General features: G+C 48.3%; 1 protein-coding gene across 1 annotated transcript; it reads right to left on the reverse strand.

The window, feature by feature from the left end:
• Window positions 1-1,024: 1,024 nt before the first annotated feature.
• On the reverse strand, window positions 1,025-18,582 carry COLGALT1 (collagen beta(1-O)galactosyltransferase 1). The gene is made up of 12 exons (XM_065419365.1): window positions 18,377-18,582; window positions 16,041-16,151; window positions 14,627-14,744; window positions 13,178-13,312; window positions 12,821-13,025; window positions 11,120-11,239; window positions 9,632-9,708; window positions 9,259-9,365; window positions 8,554-8,686; window positions 7,534-7,661; window positions 6,366-6,572; window positions 1,025-2,615 (listed from the first exon to the last, which is right to left on the reverse strand). The coding sequence occupies exons 1-12, from the start codon at window positions 18,580-18,582 to the stop codon at window positions 2,348-2,350; spliced, it is 1,815 nt and encodes a 604-aa protein (XP_065275437.1). The 3' UTR covers window positions 1,025-2,347.
• Between the last annotated feature and the right edge of the window lie 938 nt (window positions 18,583-19,520).

Raw genomic sequence — 19,520 nt, forward strand, 5'->3', positions numbered from 1 at the left:
CGCCAAAAGTGAAATCCCTGCAAGCTGCATGGAAACTTTTTAAAGACACCATCATAGAGGCTCAACTTAAATGTATACCCCAAATTAAAAAACATAGTAAGAGAACAAAAAAAGTGCCACTGTGGCTAAACAACAAAGTAAAAGAATCAGTGAAAGGCAAAAAGTGGAAGTTAAATCCTAGTGAGGAAAATAGAAAGAAGCATAAAGTCTGGCAAATGAAGTGTAAAATATAATTAGGAAGGCCAAAAAAGAATGTGAAGAACGGCTAGCCAAAGACTCAAAAAGTAATAGCAAAGTTTTTTTGCTAAGTACATCAGAAGCATGAAGCCTGCTAAACAACCAGTGGGTTCACTGGACGATCGCAATGCTAAAGGATCACTCAAGTCCCCCCCAAAGAAGAAAAATGGATACACATGAAAGCAAGCAGCCACTCTCTCCCTTTAAGAGGACAGCACAACTCCTGTCCTGGAGGATTCCTCAAGCCAGCACAGAGGAAGAAGCCCTGGAACATGGAGGCACTTTTTAGTGTTCTAGAAGTAGGTCTAATTACACTTCAGGATGGAACTGATTGGTTCAGTACTGGAAATGTCAAGCAAGGATTCATAACCTCTCTCTTCTGGTCACAGATACAAATGTGCCCCCAACAATCACCATATATTTAGTAGTCTATGGGAAAAATCAGTGTTCTCACTCCAGCTCCTAGGACAGGGGCCCACAACGCAATTGCCAGTACCACACCTCCCTCAGCAGAAACCATGGAGTGAAAGGGCCATGGGGAATCAGGCTCCACTCATTTCTAGGGCTCCTCCAGGTCAGGGTGAGGTACATGGGTTATGCAGTGCAAGGAAGTTTGTAACACTGCTGCCAAGTTGATCAATAGAAGACTTCACTCTCCAGGGCTGTAAAGCCAGCACTAGATTAAAATACAAGTTGGTGCTTGAAGAAGTCAGCTCTTGCCAAGCTCCTTCCCCAGCACTCTGGGCTGTTTGTGAAGAAGCAAGAGACAGTTCAAGTCATAGCCAAAGATTTTATAAAAACAGGAAAGTTTTGGTCTTACAGAAAGAGAAGACTTCAGCTTATATTAGGGCACATCATTAGCAGGAACCTGCAGGATCTGGCAGCATTTCACCCCTCCTCCCCAGACACCTCCCCAAGAGAACATTCAAGGGTCATGAACAGGGATCCCAGAAATCCATTTGCCAGGGGAAAAATGCATAATGTGTTTTTACAGAGAATCTTTAGTTTTTACATTGAGAAAAAAAACAACAACTAAATTTTACTGAAAGTACCAGTGTCACTTTTTCAATGTGCACAACCCTCCCCCTCCTGTGGTTGATTTTTGAATGTGCTTTAAATTCACATAGCTAAGCATACGCCAATAAACTGCTTGCGGCGTATAGAGGTTACTCAGTGCCATATAGGGGGTCGTGTTTTAATGCATCTTAAATTTCACTACAGCCTCCGCCCATGAGTAATTAAAGTTATAAAAAGATGCTGAAAACTTTAAAAGTCACCTGAAAGATGGTGTCACTGAGTTTGGTAAGGACAAATTTAATGTTGATGGTAACCTGCTGTTCTGTACTGTATGCAGCAAGGCTGTAGATGACGTTTGAAGGCAGACAATCGCAGAACACATGGAAAGAGCTAAACTGACTGAAAAGAAATGAAAAAGAGGCTGAAACAGCAGGGCCCTCGACAACAGTAAAGAAACAATACCCTGTGACTGGATCATTCCAGCATTTTACAACTGTAAATAGATCAATAAAACATTGTGTTCAACTGATCCATATATATATTGTGGCTAGGGAAACTAACATTCAATGTTTCATTTTAAAAATCCATGTTTTTCCCCCAATGATGGTTTTTTAATTGGAGAATTTTGTTGTTTTTTTAAAATCAGAGAAAACTAGGATCCCTGGTCATGAGATACATTCCTAGCACAGATACACACATGGCAACAGAGGCAGGAAGACCAATGTCCTATCAAGTACCAATATCCTAAACCAAAGAATAAAACTTCTCCACTACAACGAGCAACTGTGTAAAGATCTGTGCTGAACCAGAGCAGTGGCTGAATTGATGGAGAAGGCAAACCTGACTTTCTCCAGCATTCTCTCTCATAGAATCCTGCAATAGCAGAGGTCAGAGGGGCTTCAGCCATGACCCTCATTGGCTTTGTCATCTAAGTGACTTTACCGTTATATTCTTGGACACAACGAAACTCCAGTAATCCCCATGGAAGGATGTTACTATAGCCCTTTCCCTGCTTTCTACCCCCACTCCAACACACACCCTTCCTTATCCCATTCAGTCCCTTCATCCATTTCATAGAAGGGGCCTGCTCTGGTCATAGCTCATCCCGGGCTGTACTGTCAAGAGGTGATTGGAGCACATCTGAGTTCTTGGCCTCCTTGCTGAGCTCCTGCTGTTCTTTCATTTTCTGGGATTTGGCACGGTCCCAGTCAGTTTTTACACTCTCATTATTCCAAACCACAGAGGTCTCAGTGTCGCTGATGTAACCATCATCACCGGTGTAATGTGTTGGGCAAACCAGCAGTGGTTCCACTGAAAAGGCCAGCAAATTCCGGTTTTCAAAATGTTCCATATATTCAGAGCTGTTCAGAAAAGGGAAAAAAAGGGGGAGGGGGATGTCACGTCTTCTGCATTTACCCTACAATCCATCTTCAGCCTCCCACACCAGTGCATTAATCCTTCCATTTACCCTGCTTCACTCCAGACACCCTTCATCCTCCCATTGCGGCATTCAAACCACACATCAACTTACTTAATCTTCTAACCCACAACCCTTCCAGTCCGCTCCCAAGAGAGGGACATTCATCTTCCAGAAACGTTTGTCTTTCTGGAAGATGTTCTTTGTTCTTTCCCTAAAAGAACAGCAGCTGTGGAAAAACATGGCAGCACCAACAATTCCTAAGAAATGAGTGTTTTAGAGCCCTCTCCAACCCCCACCCAAGTAGCTCCAACCAGATCTCAGCCTCCTGGGGCATAACCAGGCTACAAAAGCCAGAAGCCAGCTTGTTACTACTGCCATGTGGGAATGAGCTTAGGACAGTCAGGAAAAACACTGCTTGAACCAGGCAGCGTTGAGCAAGATGGTCTGAAGGTGTGATGTCAGCTCTCACTGACAGGGCTGGGTGGCCCACTTGATTCTCAGTAATGTGGCGGATTTTAGAAGCTATATCAAGGAGCAGACTGGACTGCAAGTCCCTTCACAGAAATTCCAGTACAGTGATCAAGCCAGTCAACAGTGATGGGGCTACAGCAGGCTCGTGCCTTTGCTGTGCAGGAACTCCTAATGGCTTTTTTGTCAAAACAGAAAATTCTGCAGGAAGTGTTTGATTTCACCCAAGTTTCTCAGGTATTCATCAAAAAACCCCATGGGTGCTGAAGACAAACATTTCTGGTTGTTCAATTAAAAAAAAAAAAAAAATTAAGAAAAATGTAGGGCTGTCAATTAATCACTGTTAACTCATGCGATTAACTAACAAAAAATTAATCACGATTAATCACACTTAACAATAGAATATCATTGTAATTTATTAATTTTTTTAATTGTGCGACAGCCCTGGAAAAATGTTAGTTTTCATTCAAATTTTTCATAGGAACTGTGATGTGTCATTCCATATTCTTTAAGACATTATGCTTATCATATGAATGACATAACTGAGATATACTTTATGCCAGAGGGCTCATGTGAGATATCATTGGAAAGGTTATGATTTACTGAATGTGATTATCCTATTTGTGTGCCTGTATCATTTTTGTATCTGAACTTAGGAATATTGACTATGTATTTGTATTTCAACTATGCTACTTTGGGTGACTCCCCCTGCTAACACTTCAGGTACAACAATGGAAAAGCCAGACAGGGCGGATGGCCCATCAGCGAGGACAATGATCTGTGAAAAGCTTGGCCTTCCTGTGGATGCTCCATACTGCCACTGACTCATGGACGCTGTGATCCTACAGAGTCAGGGGGTCTTGTCACCGGATACTAAACATTACTTGCATCTGAAGAAGTGAGGTTCTTACCCACGAAAGCTTATGCTCCCAATACTTCTGTTAATCTTAAAGGTGCCACAGGACCCTCTGTTGCTTTAAACATTACCTGGGACTTCTTGTAATTTTCCACTGTAAGGGAAGGGGGGTCAAGTTTGGGAAACAAAGGATTCCCGCCTTATGTAAATCCTATTTAAGGGTGGGAGGAGTCTTGTTTGCCTTCCTCCCCCCTTCATGGCCTGTCTGCCCAAGAAGAAAGACTGCAAAAGGGAAGGCAAGGTGGGAGTCCAGACTGCAGGGCTGGCCTTACCATGAGGCGAACTGAGGTGGCTGCCTCAGGTGCCAGACCGGGGGGGGGGGGGGGTTGCACTAGGACCCCAGAGTGTAGAAAATTGTGTCTGCTGGTGGTGCATATGTACTCTCTCTGCTCGAGATGCACAGAGATGGTGGAGTGCTGTGCTGGAGGAAGGAGGGCATAAGAGATATAACAGGTGGGCAGGAGAAAAGGTGAGAGGGAATAACAGAAAGCAGCAGGAGCTGCAGGGAGAGAGAGGAGAAGCCACCTCTTATGTACCTCTCTAGGACCCCCAGGAGCCTGGACTGATTAACACCAGCTTCTCAGGGAGCTTCCTGTTTCCTGCTGCTTCCCTGAACCCACTTGAGGAGAACAGGCAGTCAACTGAAGTAGTAGAAGCCAGTTAGGCCCTTAAGACGCTGATATCTTCCCTCACTCAGGCCCTGCAACCAGCCTGCTTATTTGTCCCCTTCAACCCTAACCCTAACCCTAACCCTAACCTAACCCTAACCCTAACCCTTTCAAGATACATTTCAGCAGGATCAACTCCAAAGGCTGTTTTGGAATGTATGTGCACAAATAAGATGACCACCCTCTTTCCAAATGCTTTTTTTGCTCTGCGCATACTTCTAACACTTCCTGTAACAGTTGCCAGTGGAGAACGCAGCTTCTCCAAGCTGAAATTAATTAAAACACAGCTACGCTCCACAATGACACAGGAGAGGCTGGTTGGCCTTGCAACCATCTCAATAGAGCATGAGCTGGCCCAGACTGTGGACCTTCAGGAAGCAGTTCAAATCTTGGCAACCAAGAAGGCACGGAAAGCACCACTTTGATTATTCAAACAGATAAAAATGCCAGTGTTTACTATGCAGACAAGAAAAGTTACATTTACTGTTCAGGCGTTTGAAAATTAAGCGTTAACTTAAAATGCCTTGTTCAAAAATTTTAAGTGTTAGTTCTCCTTTATTGGGATAGGTAGCAGAGCAGTACCATGAGAGGAGTAGAACAAGAAGAAGGCAGAATTGAGACCTTTCAAACTTTTGGCCCAAGCGAGGGGACATGGGGGCATCATTTGAGCTCCTCGCCTCAGGTGCCAAAATGTTGTGGGCCGGCCCTGACAGACTGAGACAGGGGTCTAGTCTGAAAAGGACTGTAACTGGAACTCTGAACCACAGAAGCTTTGCAAAAGGCCCACAGCAATATCTAGCGTGAGAAATATTATGTGTAACCAATTTCTTTAGTGAAACTAGCTTAGTTTGTGTGTTTTATTTCATTTGCTTAATCTGCTTTGTTCTGTATGTTACCCCTTTTGCCACTTAAAATCTGCCTTTTATAGTTAATAAAATTTGTTGATTATTAAACCCAGTTTCTGTAATTTCTAATGGGGGGGAGGGGGAGAAGTGTGCACATCTCTTTCCACACTGAGGGAGGGGGTGAATTTCATAGTACATCTTTGGGTCTGCGCTCCAAGGGAGGTGGACATCTGAGTGCTGGAGCAAGTCCCTTAAGCTGATTCTTCCCAGAGCTGATTGCAGCTGGGCGTGTCCCTGCCTGTGTGTGTGTTAGAGGAGGTTTTAAGAGCCTGGCTCAGCAAGACAGGCTAAAGGGGGCCCATGCTGGCAGAACAGGTAGACTCGGTGGTATCTAGGCACATCAGGTGGCTTCCCAAGGAGTCCAACCCGTCACAGGAACAAAAAGCATTTCCCAACCAGCTCTAGTTAGAACCTCTCACAACAAGCTCTCATGCTGCTTCCAGGGACAAACCGGAAAATGCTACTACTGTGCTACTACTGTGAGGCTTCACTGCCAAGTTCAGAACACAGGGGTTATTCCCTGTTCAGCTACAGCAGCTGACTACAGACTCCATCTCTGACTACTGCTGAAGCAGCAGCAAAGAGTGTTTGTTCAAAGCTCTGCCTGCAACAGGCTTCTCACTTCAGAACACAATGCTCCAGGATCCCCTTCACCCATGCACCCACCCTTCCTATAGGCTGATACACCCTTCTTTCCCCAGCACTAGGCCCCAGAGGATGCAGTCCAGACTCACACAGGGTGTTTGTCAAACATGACAGGAAGAAATTCATCCACAGGTAACATCTTGGAGAGTGGCTCAGCTGCCAGCAGCTTCTGGGCACCCTGCAGGGACATCACATAGGCTAGAGTCCAGTAGGAATAATCTGCCTCCACCAGGTTCCGCACGTGAGGCACAGACTTCTCTGGATGCTCCACCTGCATTCGCTTCCTCCCAATGTAACTGGGGGAGACAGACAGCAACACAAGATTATCTTTTAGAAAGAGACTCACACTCTAGCTCGGGGGTTCTCAAACTTCATTGCACTGCGACCCCCTTCTGACAACAAAAATTACTATAGGACCCCAGGAGGGGGACTGAAGCCTGAGCCCATCCAAGCCGCACCACTGGAGGGGGGGAGGGGAAAGAAGGGGGCAAAGCCAAAGCCCCACTCCCCCAGGCTGGGGGGCCAAAGTCCAAGGGCTTTAGCCCCAGACAGGGGGCCTGCAACCTTAGCCCTGCCGCCTAGGGCTGAAGCCCTTGGGCCCTGGGCCCCAGCAAGTCTAAGACAGCCCTGGTAACCCCATTAAAATGGGGTCCCGACCCACAGTTTGAGAAGTGCTGCAAGCAGCAGTTAGGGCCTCATGCAGGAAAGATCGGGTGGAATTCTCTGGCCAGCTTTATGCAGGAGGTCACATTAGATGATCGTAATAGTCCCTGCTGGCCTTAAAAAAAACAAAAACAAAAAACAAAAAAAACAACAAAAAACCCATCTATGAAATTCATGCCTGGAATCAGTCAGCAGAGGTGGCAGGTGCCCTTGTAGCATAGGGCAGCAACTTCTGGCATAAAAATAAATCCGCTTTCTGGTTAACAGGGTACATGGTCCTCTCTGATGATGTGTTTGCGGCACAGAAATCTTTTGTAGTCATCAGTGGGTGAGCTACCCTTTCCTTATTCAAATCCCTTTCAAAAAGCCACTTCTTCCTAATGCCTACAAAAAGCAAGTTTATAATAATCAAAGGGTAGGTTATCTCCCAGTGTCCCCTTACTCTTCTCTCTTTTAGACTGCAAACTCTGTGGGGCAGGATTTATGTATTGTACAACACCGAGAGTACTGCCAGAGGTAAACAGATAATTAAAGACAAGTGCCCAGGGAAGCTGAGTAGAACATCTGTATAACCTTCTGATCTTCTGCACTTACATCAAGTCCCAATCCAGACCCTCTTCTTCCAGGTCATACATCAGATTCATCAGCCGTCGTTTAAAGAATATTTCAAACCGCAGATCATCCTCGAACACAACTGATTTCTCCAGTCCTCTCTCCACAATCTAACAATTTAGCAGAACAGAAGCCAAGTCAGAGAACCTGAAATGCCTGCCCCTCCTTCGCCCCCACGACATGTAATTTATCTCCCCTTCTTTCACAGCACTGGTATCTTAGCTCTCTCTTGCCTCCCAAACTCTTCCATGTGTATTCCCTTTTACCACCGCTAGGGCACATCTAGGCATTATGAGTAAGGTTCAGATTTTGTCAGTTATTTTTAGTAAAAGTCATGGACAGGTCATGGACAACAAACAAAAATTCATGGAAGCCCGTGGCCTGTCTGACTTTTACTAAAAATAATGGGGGGAGGCCTGACGAGGGGATGACTGAAGCCTGAGCGCAGGGGTGGGGGAAGAAGAGATGAGAGTCTGAACCCCGCTGCAGGGCCCCCCGCCACTCACGGTGGCTGTAGAGGAAAATGTCATGGAGATCTCTGAAAGTCACGGAATCCGTGGCCTCCATGACAATCTTATCCTTATCATGAGATATGCAAGACTGCTCCCAACCTGCTGTGTATAAATATACCCATTGTGGCTCACACAGTAACCCAAAAAAACAGAGGAGGGCACCACCCTGCTACCTACACACTCCTCTCACCCAGATAAAACAACAGTGTCAGCATGTGAATTCCTGCTCAGTGCAGGGACAATGCAAGTCTCTGGATGGTCCTGAGCATAACACCCCCACCCCCCCAAAGACCATATGTCCCTGCTTATTCTTTGTGCAACTGCAAACCCTGCCAAGAGCAGTGGGAATGCTGGAAATGGTAGAACCATGGCAGGAGCACAAACTGAAAAGGTCCTGGCTTGGCTATCACACCCAAACAGAACAAGTGTCCTGAAGGGGTCAGAAGCACCAAGATCCCTGGAGCTCTCCTGAGTATGCAGACTCTCTCACCTCCTTCCAGATCTTATAGTGACTCAGGAAGCAGCCCAGCTCCCCTTTGGTGAGTGGACGGCCATGGTATGGATCCTTATATCCTGGCAGCATCTGAATCCCCATGGCTTCCACCTCACTGCTATTCATGGCTCTGCAACAAGCACAATGTGGTTAATGCCTCCGTCAGCACAGAGCAGCAGCTGGCTTTGGAGTCTCTGCTAATGCTCATAAATGCAGCTTCTCTCCCCAAGAAATCTCCAGGTCACTTTATTTTAAGCCTCTCTCTTTACAGAAGAGATGATGGAAAACAGAACAGAAGATCCTAGGATTACTCATTCTCACAGCCAGTTTATAAAGAATGCAGGCAATTTAGGTCATTACAACAGCTGTGTGCACGTGCAGGGAAGACATTATTAGAGGAACTATACAGGCTATTCACTCAGCAGCCTCTTTGTCCATTGACAGGGTGGGATGACAAAAGCAAGGAAGACAAAGCCTTAAAATCCATAAGGGGCTTCCTACAGCAGAGAACTTTATGAAGTGACTGGGAAGCACTGACACCCAGAGCGTCTGGCTCCTCCTCCTCCCCTCCATCAAGCAAGGGAGTTGCCCTGCTTCCCTGCATCTCTAAGAGACAGTATCAGCTCTTCCCCATTGGAATATCCCGGTTCCTTATTATCAGGTGTTGGACTGGGCACATGCGTGTTCTCTGGATGTACTCACTTTCCATCCACAGCCTCAATGATTTTGCAGTCGATCTGCTGTTCGTACAGCGTCCGCAGCATTCGCTCTCGTCGATCTGCCCTGTGCTTTAAGTTAATCATGAAAACCTGAGGAAATAAAATCCATGGCCATGAATGTGCAGGGAGGTCCCTACCACACCCAGGGAGGCAAGAACTCAACTGCAACCTTGATGCATCCTGCACTGAACCCAAGGGAAGAGATACCCTGTGCTTTATTAAGACCTAGCAATGCAGCTCAGGCATTAGAGAGTCTGAGGTGACCACAGGAGGAAGCCTGTAGGCTCAGCTTGTGCAAACTAAACACTATTCATCATCTCAGTAATGTGCCTGTATGGAGCAGAGTCCTGACTCACCTCATCAAAGCCCATCTTGTCAGGGACCTTTGGCAGGACGGACAGGTATTGTGAAGGTTCCACTGGAGGGTTCTTCACTAAGGGAAAACCAAGAAATGGAACGTGAATGGGTTTCTGTAAGACATTATCTTCCAGACATAAGGCCAAGGGACCTCTCTTAGCCGCCACAACTCCAAATGGGGCACAGCTACCACCACACTAGGAACAGCCCTCCAAACAAACCACCACGGAGTAACCAGGTACGAACAATCTACTGGGGCTTGAGAAAGAAAAGGATCCTCTAATTTTCTATTCCACGACTGATCTCCTACATCCCTTCTCGCTGCTAGCCTTTGGCTAGTGCCCCACAAGTGCCTGACATGGATGTTTATGCTTATTAGTCCTGTTGACTGACATACTGCTTCTCATTTATTATTTACTTCAGGTTTTTCCTCTTGTTGGAAGGAAATTCTCCAGTCTCAAGGAGTGAGCGAAGAGTATTTAACCAATTAATTAGAGAATGTTTGCAGGCAGATTTGAACAGGAAACCGCTGTCTAGAGCTGCATTTACAGAAATATTCTGTCTCTAAAGACAAGGAGAATGCAAGCTTGTGCAACTGAAGCCATGCTCTGTGTGCAGCCAAGGAAAAAAAATAAATCAGAGGAATAAACCTCTGACATCAAATTCTCAGATACATAAAACTATTTTAAAACAGTTATCATCCTGTGACCTGGGCTCTCCCTCTTGCATTACTCAAATTTACAGAGATGTGTATTTAAATGGCTAGGAATCAGTCCCCGTCCCTTTAAGTGTTGATAGGGAGAGGTCAGATACTTAACTTTAGTAAAAGAATCTCTGTGCAGCCAGGACCAAATATAAAGAGATACTGTGAACTGTACCTAGGAATGTACCCAGGGGAAGAAAACATGGAGTCCATCACACTCTCTATACTGTACACCCCAGAATTCAGATTACTCCACACACAACAGGGTGGATGGGCACTGCCATACAGGCCCTGCAGACACCAGAGGCCAAGAGAGGGGGGGAAAACTGAATGAGGCCTGTGTGGCAAGCTGCAGTCACAGGAGACGAGGGGCCCTAAAGGTTAGTGGAAAAAGCAACACAGTCAAGTCAGGAAGAAACGCTCTCTGTTTTTAAGTGGTACAAACAGCAACCACAGGAGCTGAACAATTTACCCAGATGTCAACAGGCAAGACACCTCACTACCTGTAGCAGACACAAGCAGCTCTAACATGGCCAAGGGAACTGTGGAATCATTTGAGCTAGAGTTTCCATAGAAACTACCATTCTAGCCATCCTGCTTTAACAATTCCTCAATACATTTTCCTCCTTCCATCCAACCATCAGCTTTGAGGCAGATGCTGCTGAATCCCCAGGACAGAGACAGGTCCCAAATTCAGAGTGTCAGAAGTAAGAAGGAAAACCGTCTAAGCAATTCTCAGTCCAAGCCTATGAATGTTCTGTTTCTATTGGCATCCAGCACTTACCCATTATCTCCAGCTGCACATGCATGAAGCTTTCCATCTCATCCCGCATGGTGCTGTGGGCTCTCAGTGGCACCGGCAGGAAGCCATAAACCTCTTTGTTGCATACAAACATCTGGACCTCTGAAATTAACACACAGAGTGAGCTAAATGCTGCTCAAAACCCACTCAGTGGCATACCCAGCCCACATCATGGGACTGCATAAGGCACCCATGTCCCTGGCTTCATAAGTCAGCCCAATAAGACATCACGTGGCCTGCATGAGACAACTGCATTGCAGGGGCATATTGCGCAGTGGCCTGTACAAAAATGCGAACCCAGCCCATTATATACAATTGTTTATACAAGTACAAGACAAAGACTGACACTCCCTGGATTAAGCTGGAAGAGCTGTGCTAAAGTCACAGGTTGGTTTGAGTTGGGAAAGGAAATGTTTGTAGTCGAAATCACTTAAATGGGTTTTCCTGGTTACTGTTTCATGGAACGATGTCTCCATTCCTTTTTGAACATTGCTTATTCACTATGGCACTACAAAGGTCAGGGGGACAGGGAGGAGCAAGCTTCACCATCATGCGGCTCCCCTATCATTTCCTGGAACCCTGGGATCCGCCATGACACCATTGTGCCTTTGTCATCTTGATCCTGAAAGATGTTGTGACCAGGCCAGGCCAGAGAAAGGGAACTAAATGACATCACCCCCTCCATCGGCTTTGCCTAAACCTTGAATGCCTGAGAACTGAGCGTTGGGTTCCAGCTATTGTTCCTCCCTCATGTCATTTTCCTTCCTGGTCTTATTTCTCCTGTTTCTAACTTCTCTTTTTGCCTTTGGCCTAATAAGAGTCAGGCTTTAGCTGGCCAAGACAACTCCACAAAACCTAGCAGAGACAGATGCTGCATTTTCTATCTTTTCTATTCTTCTCTCTTTCCATTTGTGTGCATTTATCTTGTTTGGTATTAAAGGAAACAGGACTTTCAACAGCAGCAGCAGCTCCAGACCAGCTAAACTAACTTTCTCTCATCTCCCCACAAGAGGACAGCTAATACCATCTAAAAGACTGTAAGGCAAGTGTTCCCCCCCATAAAATACTCTATACAACTAGGGGGGAGGGATAGCTCAGTGGTTTGAGCATTGGCCTACTAAACCCAGGGTTGTGAGTTTAATCCTTGAGGGGGCCACTTAGGGATCTGGGGCAAAATCAGTACTTGGTCCTGCTAGTGAAGGCAGGGGGCTGGACTCTATGACCTTTCAAGGTCCCTTCCAGTTCTAGGAGATAGGATATCTCCATTATATATATATATATATTCCTAAAAGGAATAAGGAAAGCTATTAAAATGAAAGCCTGAGTTAATGCAATATATTTCAAATCCTTTAATTGTTTTTTCTTCTTTTTCTGTGACTTTAAATGGTTAAAAAGATTTTATAATGGTGAGTGTTACAACAATAGGAGTCATAGCAATTACTTAATAGGAGACCCCCAAACCATGCCTAACTGAACTATTGAGCGCTGCAACAGTAAACAAGGGTTTTGTTAATATCTTATCCCTTGTTGGGCCCAAGACAACCCCTTACCAACACAGCAGACAACCTAATCCCCTTTCAGAAAAGGATGGCTGCAGGCTCCTCATCTCCCAATCCAGAGCAGAGCTACACACCCAGCCTATGCTAGCAAGAAGTGCATGAGCAGCAATATCCATTAACTCACCTGCCTGCTTGCAGGCAAATGCAAAAACAATGATGTCATCAAAAGACCAGGTGTAATCTGGGTGTGGTGGGTAGAAGACAAGGTCCCGGGAGGCCTCTTTCCGCAGGTCAATCAGGAAAGTGGAGTGCACCATGGGGACAGCAAAGCAGCCACGGCGATCTCGTTTTCGAATGGGAATGTAGGCAGGAGTACGTTTGTAATAACCCTAAAAAGGGAAAAAGGAGAGTCTTGCAGGAGCTCTTATGAGGGGGGGCAGCTGGGAGCTACTCATGCATGCAACGGATCCTGTGTGCAAAGTACTGGTCTACACAGGGACTGGAGGAGGAACAAATGTCAGAACCCCAGGCCTCCTCCTACCTGCGAAGTCATTCCACACCAGAAGTTAGAATAGGCAGCACGAGAGTCCAACATGGGCGCCACTACGGTCTTGTTCTCTGCCATCAGCAGGCCCAGGGTGTCTGGGTTTGTCAGGAGATTATCTGCATCCACAAACTGCAAACAGCAAAGAGAGACAACAAGCACAGTCAATTCTAATGCAGCCAGTCCAGTCCCTGTGTCAGCCTGGTGTGCTCCACCCCGAGCCATTCCTGTGTAAACCCTGTGAATGCTTTCCAACTACTCCTAAAGATACTCTCAGGATGTCCGGGGGGGGGGGAGCATTGGCCTGCTAAACCCAAGGTTGTGAGTTCAATCCTTGAGGGGGCCACTTAGGGATCTGGGGCAAAATCAGTACTTGGCCCTGCTAGTGAAGGCAGGGGGCTGGATTCCATGACCTTTTGGGGTCCTTTCTAGTTCTGTGAGATAATAATATAATATATGGAGATATACCTAACAACCCTAGGAGCTCCTCACTAACTAGACATTATTGCTTTCATTTTGATAAACACAGGCATTTCTGTTCCTCATTCTCAGAGCTGAAAGGCAGGATCCATCAGCCAAGCCTGGAAACACATGGTCTGCTGAACTACAAAATATCCCATGCCAACACATCAGTACAGCATAGGCAGTACTTGAGTCCAAATGGATTTCTATTACCTAAAGCCCAGTCACAAAATTCCCTTAAAGGCAGCTGCTATTCAAAACAGAGAAAGAGACCCATCTTAAGAAGTTCATCCTCAAGGGAGAAGTTCCTTAAATTCAACTACAGTTCTTCCTGTTTAGATATGAGAAACCCAAAGATAGCTGTGACAGACATTTATATGTACATTAGCTACATTTATACCTAAGCCAGTTAGATCATAAAGCTACTAAAGAAGGCTACAGCCTCCAAGCCCTCCTGGTCTGGAACAACATCTTCACAACAGCAATATTTTAAAAGATGCTTCCACTTCTCCAGGCAGGCAGGAGCAACCAGTGCCAGCAGACACATTTAGAAAACACTAATTTTCATGCCACTGTCATCAGCATAGTTACTGCATTGATAGCAATTCATTGGTCAAACAGGCACCAGCAGAGCCCAACTTCATGCAGATGAGAGACACAGAGTGCTTGCAGGGATCCAGTCAAGGACATCATATGGATTATTCCCACCCACTAGGTTATCACCATATATTGGTTGCTGCCAAAAGCAGAACACCAAAGTACATGGATAATGGGCCATGGCCTGCTTGGATGCTGTCTGGCTATTCCTGTACTCATGCAGCTCTGGTGTGCAGGGCCAGGCTAGTTTAATCAGCAGCATTAGCCCAGGTGAGAAGCATACAGAAACCTGCACAACTGAACTTGGATTTGGTTTGAAAACTGAAAATGACTGGACATAACATAGCATCTGTCACCACAGTACCAAAGGCAGGGAGATTTTCTTACCAAGATGTAGTCAGCCCACATGTCCCTGGCAGATTTCAAGGCTGCTTGTCTGAGCTTCATCACGTGCTCATAGCGAGAATTTGACCAGTGCTTCAGGCCTTCCTCATCCGGATAGGACCTGCCAGGGATTAGCCTCAGTTAAAGTCCCAGCTGGGTTCATCCCTCCTCACTGCTTTCCCTTCCCAAAAGTTACATGATGTGAATATATAGCTGGAATGAACTCAGCACAAGTGTCAAATCTGAGAGGTGAAAGGCAAGCTAGTTGTAAAAGCCGCACCGCCCCCCCTTTAGCCACACCACAATCCAAGTGGCCTTCTCTGCCAAGGAACTAACAGACCTCCTGCTTGGTTTTGGAGTCTTCTCCATAGACAACAGCAAGATTTCGGCTCAGTAATGTCACGGAGGCCCCTGAGACTCTACAGAAAAGGGAAGGCATTTGATACAGACACGTCATGTTGGTCTCCATGGACCCAATTAAACCCTTGAGCTAACAGAATATCCTCTATATGCAGTGGAGATCATTGATGCAGCAGAGTCAATTGCTCTGACCCACTAGTTTATGAGCGTCTCTGAACAATCTTGTCTAGAACTGCAGCCAATCCAATCCCGCCACAAACAGTGACTTCTATCAGAGCCCTGACCTGCTCTCCAGTGCACTACTCCCAAGTGACAAGCATCCTGAATCCTCTAAAACAAGCAAGACCAGATAAGGCAGAATTTAATGCTGTCTCCTTGGTGTCTGCAGATTTTGAAAAGGGAAAACAGATTTTTGTTTCTTACATATTCAAAAAATGAGAATATTGAAGAATTTACATGGGACTCTCGATAGCACTTGGAGACCGGCTCTGTTCAGTAATTTGCAGGCAGGTCTGCAAGGTTGTATGACCAGGGTGGGCTTCTGACAGTTTCAAGACGGGGCAGCTTGACTTTCCTATCTAGAGCAAACACTGCATCAACCATCCTCCCATCCCTGGCACCCCGTCTCACTATCTGAGTGCATGTCTGTGAGGTCAAGGGAGGTCATTGGTGGGAAGGAAGCCAGTGGTTAGAAGGGAGCCAGGGCACTTGCTGGGGGGAAAGAGGGTTCAGTCATTTACACATTCTCACTTTGAGAGTTCAGTGGGGCTAAGATGAAACTTAACAAAATCACATGCCCCAGAGAAACAAGGATTATCAACAAACCCTATCTGCTCCCTGGACCTGGGGCAGTCTTTCATAGGGCTCAGTTAGGTCCTTTCCAATGCCTACCCCCCCACAGAGGTTAACCTTTAACCAAGTATTCAACCTTTTAATTTACCCTTTTACTGAGGAAATCAATAAACCTGAGCAGCTGTCTCTCTTCCCACTGAATGCAGATTCATTGGCAGGCAAGTTTAGCCAGGTGCTGGTAACAGTCTCTGAAGCAGGGTCTCACCTGGGCTCCTCCATCGGCCTCCACTCCACATAATGATACAAGGTCTGCACATTTATCAGCCATTCTCGTAGCACGGCCGTTGTGTTGTCAGTGTTGTGATCTGTTGCCACCCTGAAAAACACCCAACAGTGACACACTGCTAAGTAGGGACATGAACCCTCCTGGTGCTTTCCCCCATGCCCTGCAGGGGAAGCTGGAGCAATGCTCTTGGTTAAGGCTACGATTTAATCGTGAGTATCTTTAGTAAAAATAACGGACAAGTCACAGGCAAAAAACAAAAATAAAAATCACAGCCCCATGACCTGTCCATAACTTTTACTAAAAATACTCATGATTGAATCTTGGGGCAGGGGGCATTGCGGGGGCAAAGCCAGGGACCCGCCATCATCGGAGGGGGGAAGCCCCGTGGGGCATTGCTCTGGCTGCCGCCCGGGGGGACAAGGGGCAGGGGCAGGGCGGGAAGTCCCAGGAGGCCCACTGCCTCTCCGGTCACTGCCAGGGATGAGGGAGCCCCAGGACCAGCCGCATTGGCAGCTGCTCAGGCGGTCCCTGGGGCCAGCTGCCCAGGGTCACCAGAGCAGCGGCCAGAGCTGCTGGCTGCGAGACTGCCCAAGCGCCTGGCTGCAGAACTACTCTAGCAGCAGCCGGTGTGGCTGACCCAGGGCTGCCTGAACAGCTGGCTCCGGGGCCAGCTGCATGGGCGGCCCTGAGATCAGCCACACTGGCCACTGCAGAAGTCGCTGAATCTGTGACTTCCAAGATCTCCCATGACAGACACGGAGCCCTACTCTTGGTCCATGCTGCCTCCCCTCACACCCTACGGAGAGTCTGAGGTAAATCCCACCATCTCATATAGTTTCTCATCTGCAAAGCTGCCCATTTCCCCTCTAGGTTCCACTCAGCCCACAAGAGACCCCCATGTTCCCAGAATTCTGGGCTCTCCATTCTAACCCTGCTTCTCCTCATACCCTATTGAACCAGGAGCCTCTTGTCCTCTCTCACCCTCTCTAGTGCAAGGTATTGCCCTAATGTAAGAAAACCAGGCAATCAGCATCCCAGACACCCTACTCTAACCCAGTCTTGTTGAGAATGGATCCCTAACACGAGATGCACAGCTGTCTTTAACCCTGTTAGCTAATGGGGGTGGGAGGTGGGCGTACCTTCACTCTCCTCTTTCCAAGCATACAATTCATCCGCCAGGGAAAAGGGGCTCACTGAGCCCTGGGACCGCTCCTTCAGCCACCATGAGGTGGCAGGAAAAGTTCTCTTCCTCACTCTATACTTAACTCAAAGTGGTAGAGAGTTTGCAGTAGTGCCTTTCTTTCCTCCTGCTGTAACGCAAGCTCCACTGGGAATTTCAGAGTAGGTACTAAATCCCTTGGGGAAGATACCTTCCCTGTTGACAACACTACCTGCCCAGTTCGTCCATGTAACAGCCATGTTCTGCTCCGTGTCTCTAGTTGCACTGAGTGCGGCTACATGCATATGAAGCTGTTAATGCCCAGACACTTGGGGCAGGTTGGCAAGCGTTTCACTGGGGCCAAGGTGGCTTTAAAGTGCTAATCAGCAATCTAGAAAAGGTAACAGGGCCCTCCTATCCAACGATACCCAGATTGGCCCGGGGTCTCACTAGGATCCTGTCTGTGCTCAGGAAAGGCCCCAGGCCCACAGCGTGGGGCTGCGGGAAGCAGGGAAAGGGAGTTGCCTGAATCTCACCAGCCCCCAGAGCAGCAGGGGGAGGACATCCCAGGCAGGTCCCAAGCCCCATCAGCTCCTGCCAGGGAAGGGAACAAGTATGTGTGGAGAGAAGCCAAGGAGATCCTAGGGACCTGGATGGCCGGGGTGAGGGAGAAAGTCCTGCCGTCGCTGGGTGTGTCGTGCTAGTGTGTGGGGGAGCTTCCCAGAGATGGGGGTCCTGCGGGGGCTGGGCGGGGATGCCTAGGGTACTAGGCGGGGATGCCCGGGGGGGTGGATGCCATGAGGGGGGGCTGGGCGGGGATGCTGGAGAGCAGGTGGGGGAGGAATAGCTCAGTGGTTTGAGCATTGGCCTGCTAAACCCAGGGTTGTGAGTTCAATCCTTGAGGGGGCCATTTAAGGAGTTGGGGCAAAAAATCAGTACTTGATCTTGCTAGTGAAGGCAGGGGGCTGGACTCGATGACCTTTCAAGGTTCCTTCCAGTTCTAGGAGATATCCTATTATATTTATTTATTTATGATGCCCAAGTGGCAGATGCCATGAGGGGGGGCTGAGCGGGGATACCGGGGAGCGGGGGGGCATGGGCGGGTCCCGGGGAGGGATGCCGCGAGGGGGGGGGGATGCCCGGGGGCGGCTCTCACCACAGCGCCGTTCGCTCCTTCGGGTGCCGCAGCCGCTCCAGGGCCCCCAGCACCGTCGGCAGCGAGTGCGCCGCGTTCCGGGCTAGCAGCGCGATCAGCACCCGGGGCGCCTGCAGCGGCGACTCCGGGCTCCACCGCTCCTCGGGGAAGTAGGCGCTGCCCGGGGCCAGCAGCAGCAGGAGCCAGAGCCCGGCGGCCGAGGCCATGGTGTGTCTGGACGAGCCACACAGCTACCCTCCGACAAGAAATGGAACTTAAAGGGAAGACAAGCCCGGTACTGGCCACAGTCTCCCCCAGGGGGGCACCTCCCCTTTAACAGGCATTCTTACACGCCGACAGGAAAGGATCCGGAAACACCCTCGCCTCGCCTCGCCTCTCTCGGGGGCTGGGTAGAGCCTACACGTAACGCCTTAAAGGGATGGGGCCAGGCTCCCCCCGCGCGAGCCACGTTCCCTGCCGCGCGGGCGGGTGGGGCACGAGCCCGGCCCCCGCCCGCCGGTCTGCGATGGGGCCCGCTCCCAGCCTACACCGGACCGAGCCTGGTCCTGCGGCGCGGGTACCACTCCCCGGTCGGCTCGCATGCGGCTGCCCCTGGACTAGCCGCGCAGGGGCTTGGGCCTTGTTGCCAGGCCTGAGGCCACTTGGAGATTGTAAAGCTCCAGCCCTGGCCCCCGTCACAGAGCAGCTTTGTCTAGCAGCAGTTCTCAAAGTGCGGGTCAGGACCCCTAAGTGCGTCCCGAGTTCATTGTAATGCGGTCCGCAGAGCCAGCGTGAGACATGCTGGGCCTGGGACTGAAGCAGAGGCCACGGGCCCCCACCAGAGGGTTGCAATGCAATGAAGTGTGAGTATCAGGGGGTAGCCGTGTTAGTCTGTAGCCACAGAAACAAGAAGTCTGGTGGCACAAAGCTGAAGTGGGTTTTTTGCCCACGAAAGCTTATGCCCAACTAAATCTGTTAGTCTTTAAGGTGCCACTGGACACCTTGTTGTTTTAATGAAGTTTGATAACCGCTGAAGTCTTATTTCTGGTGAGGGCCCTGTGAGTCACTGCGCACCTGCAGAATCCCCTGTCCCCTGCAGAAAATACATTCTCCAGGGGAGGTGCTGCAATTACACCTTTCGCCCACCAGAGGCTGCTGTGGTGCC

This window comes from Emys orbicularis, chromosome 19 (assembly GCF_028017835.1).
Source record: "Emys orbicularis isolate rEmyOrb1 chromosome 19, rEmyOrb1.hap1, whole genome shotgun sequence".
Classification (NCBI taxonomy): domain Eukaryota; kingdom Metazoa; phylum Chordata; order Testudines; family Emydidae; genus Emys; species Emys orbicularis.

Bases quoted from the DNA above. Each gene is read 5' to 3' on its own strand.
- COLGALT1 (XM_065419365.1), bottom strand. From the start codon at position 18,582: ATGGCCTCGGCCGCCGGGCTCTGGCTCCTGCTGCTGCTGGCCCCGGGC. The intron at 13,026-13,177 runs GTAGGAGGAGGC...TTCCCTTTTTAG, and splicing joins GGTGTGGAATGACTTCGCAG to GGTTATTACAAACGTACTCC. The intron at 8,687-9,258 runs GTGAGTACATCC...TGCTTGTTGCAG, and splicing joins ATTGAGGCTGTGGATGGAAA to AGCCATGAATAGCAGTGAGG.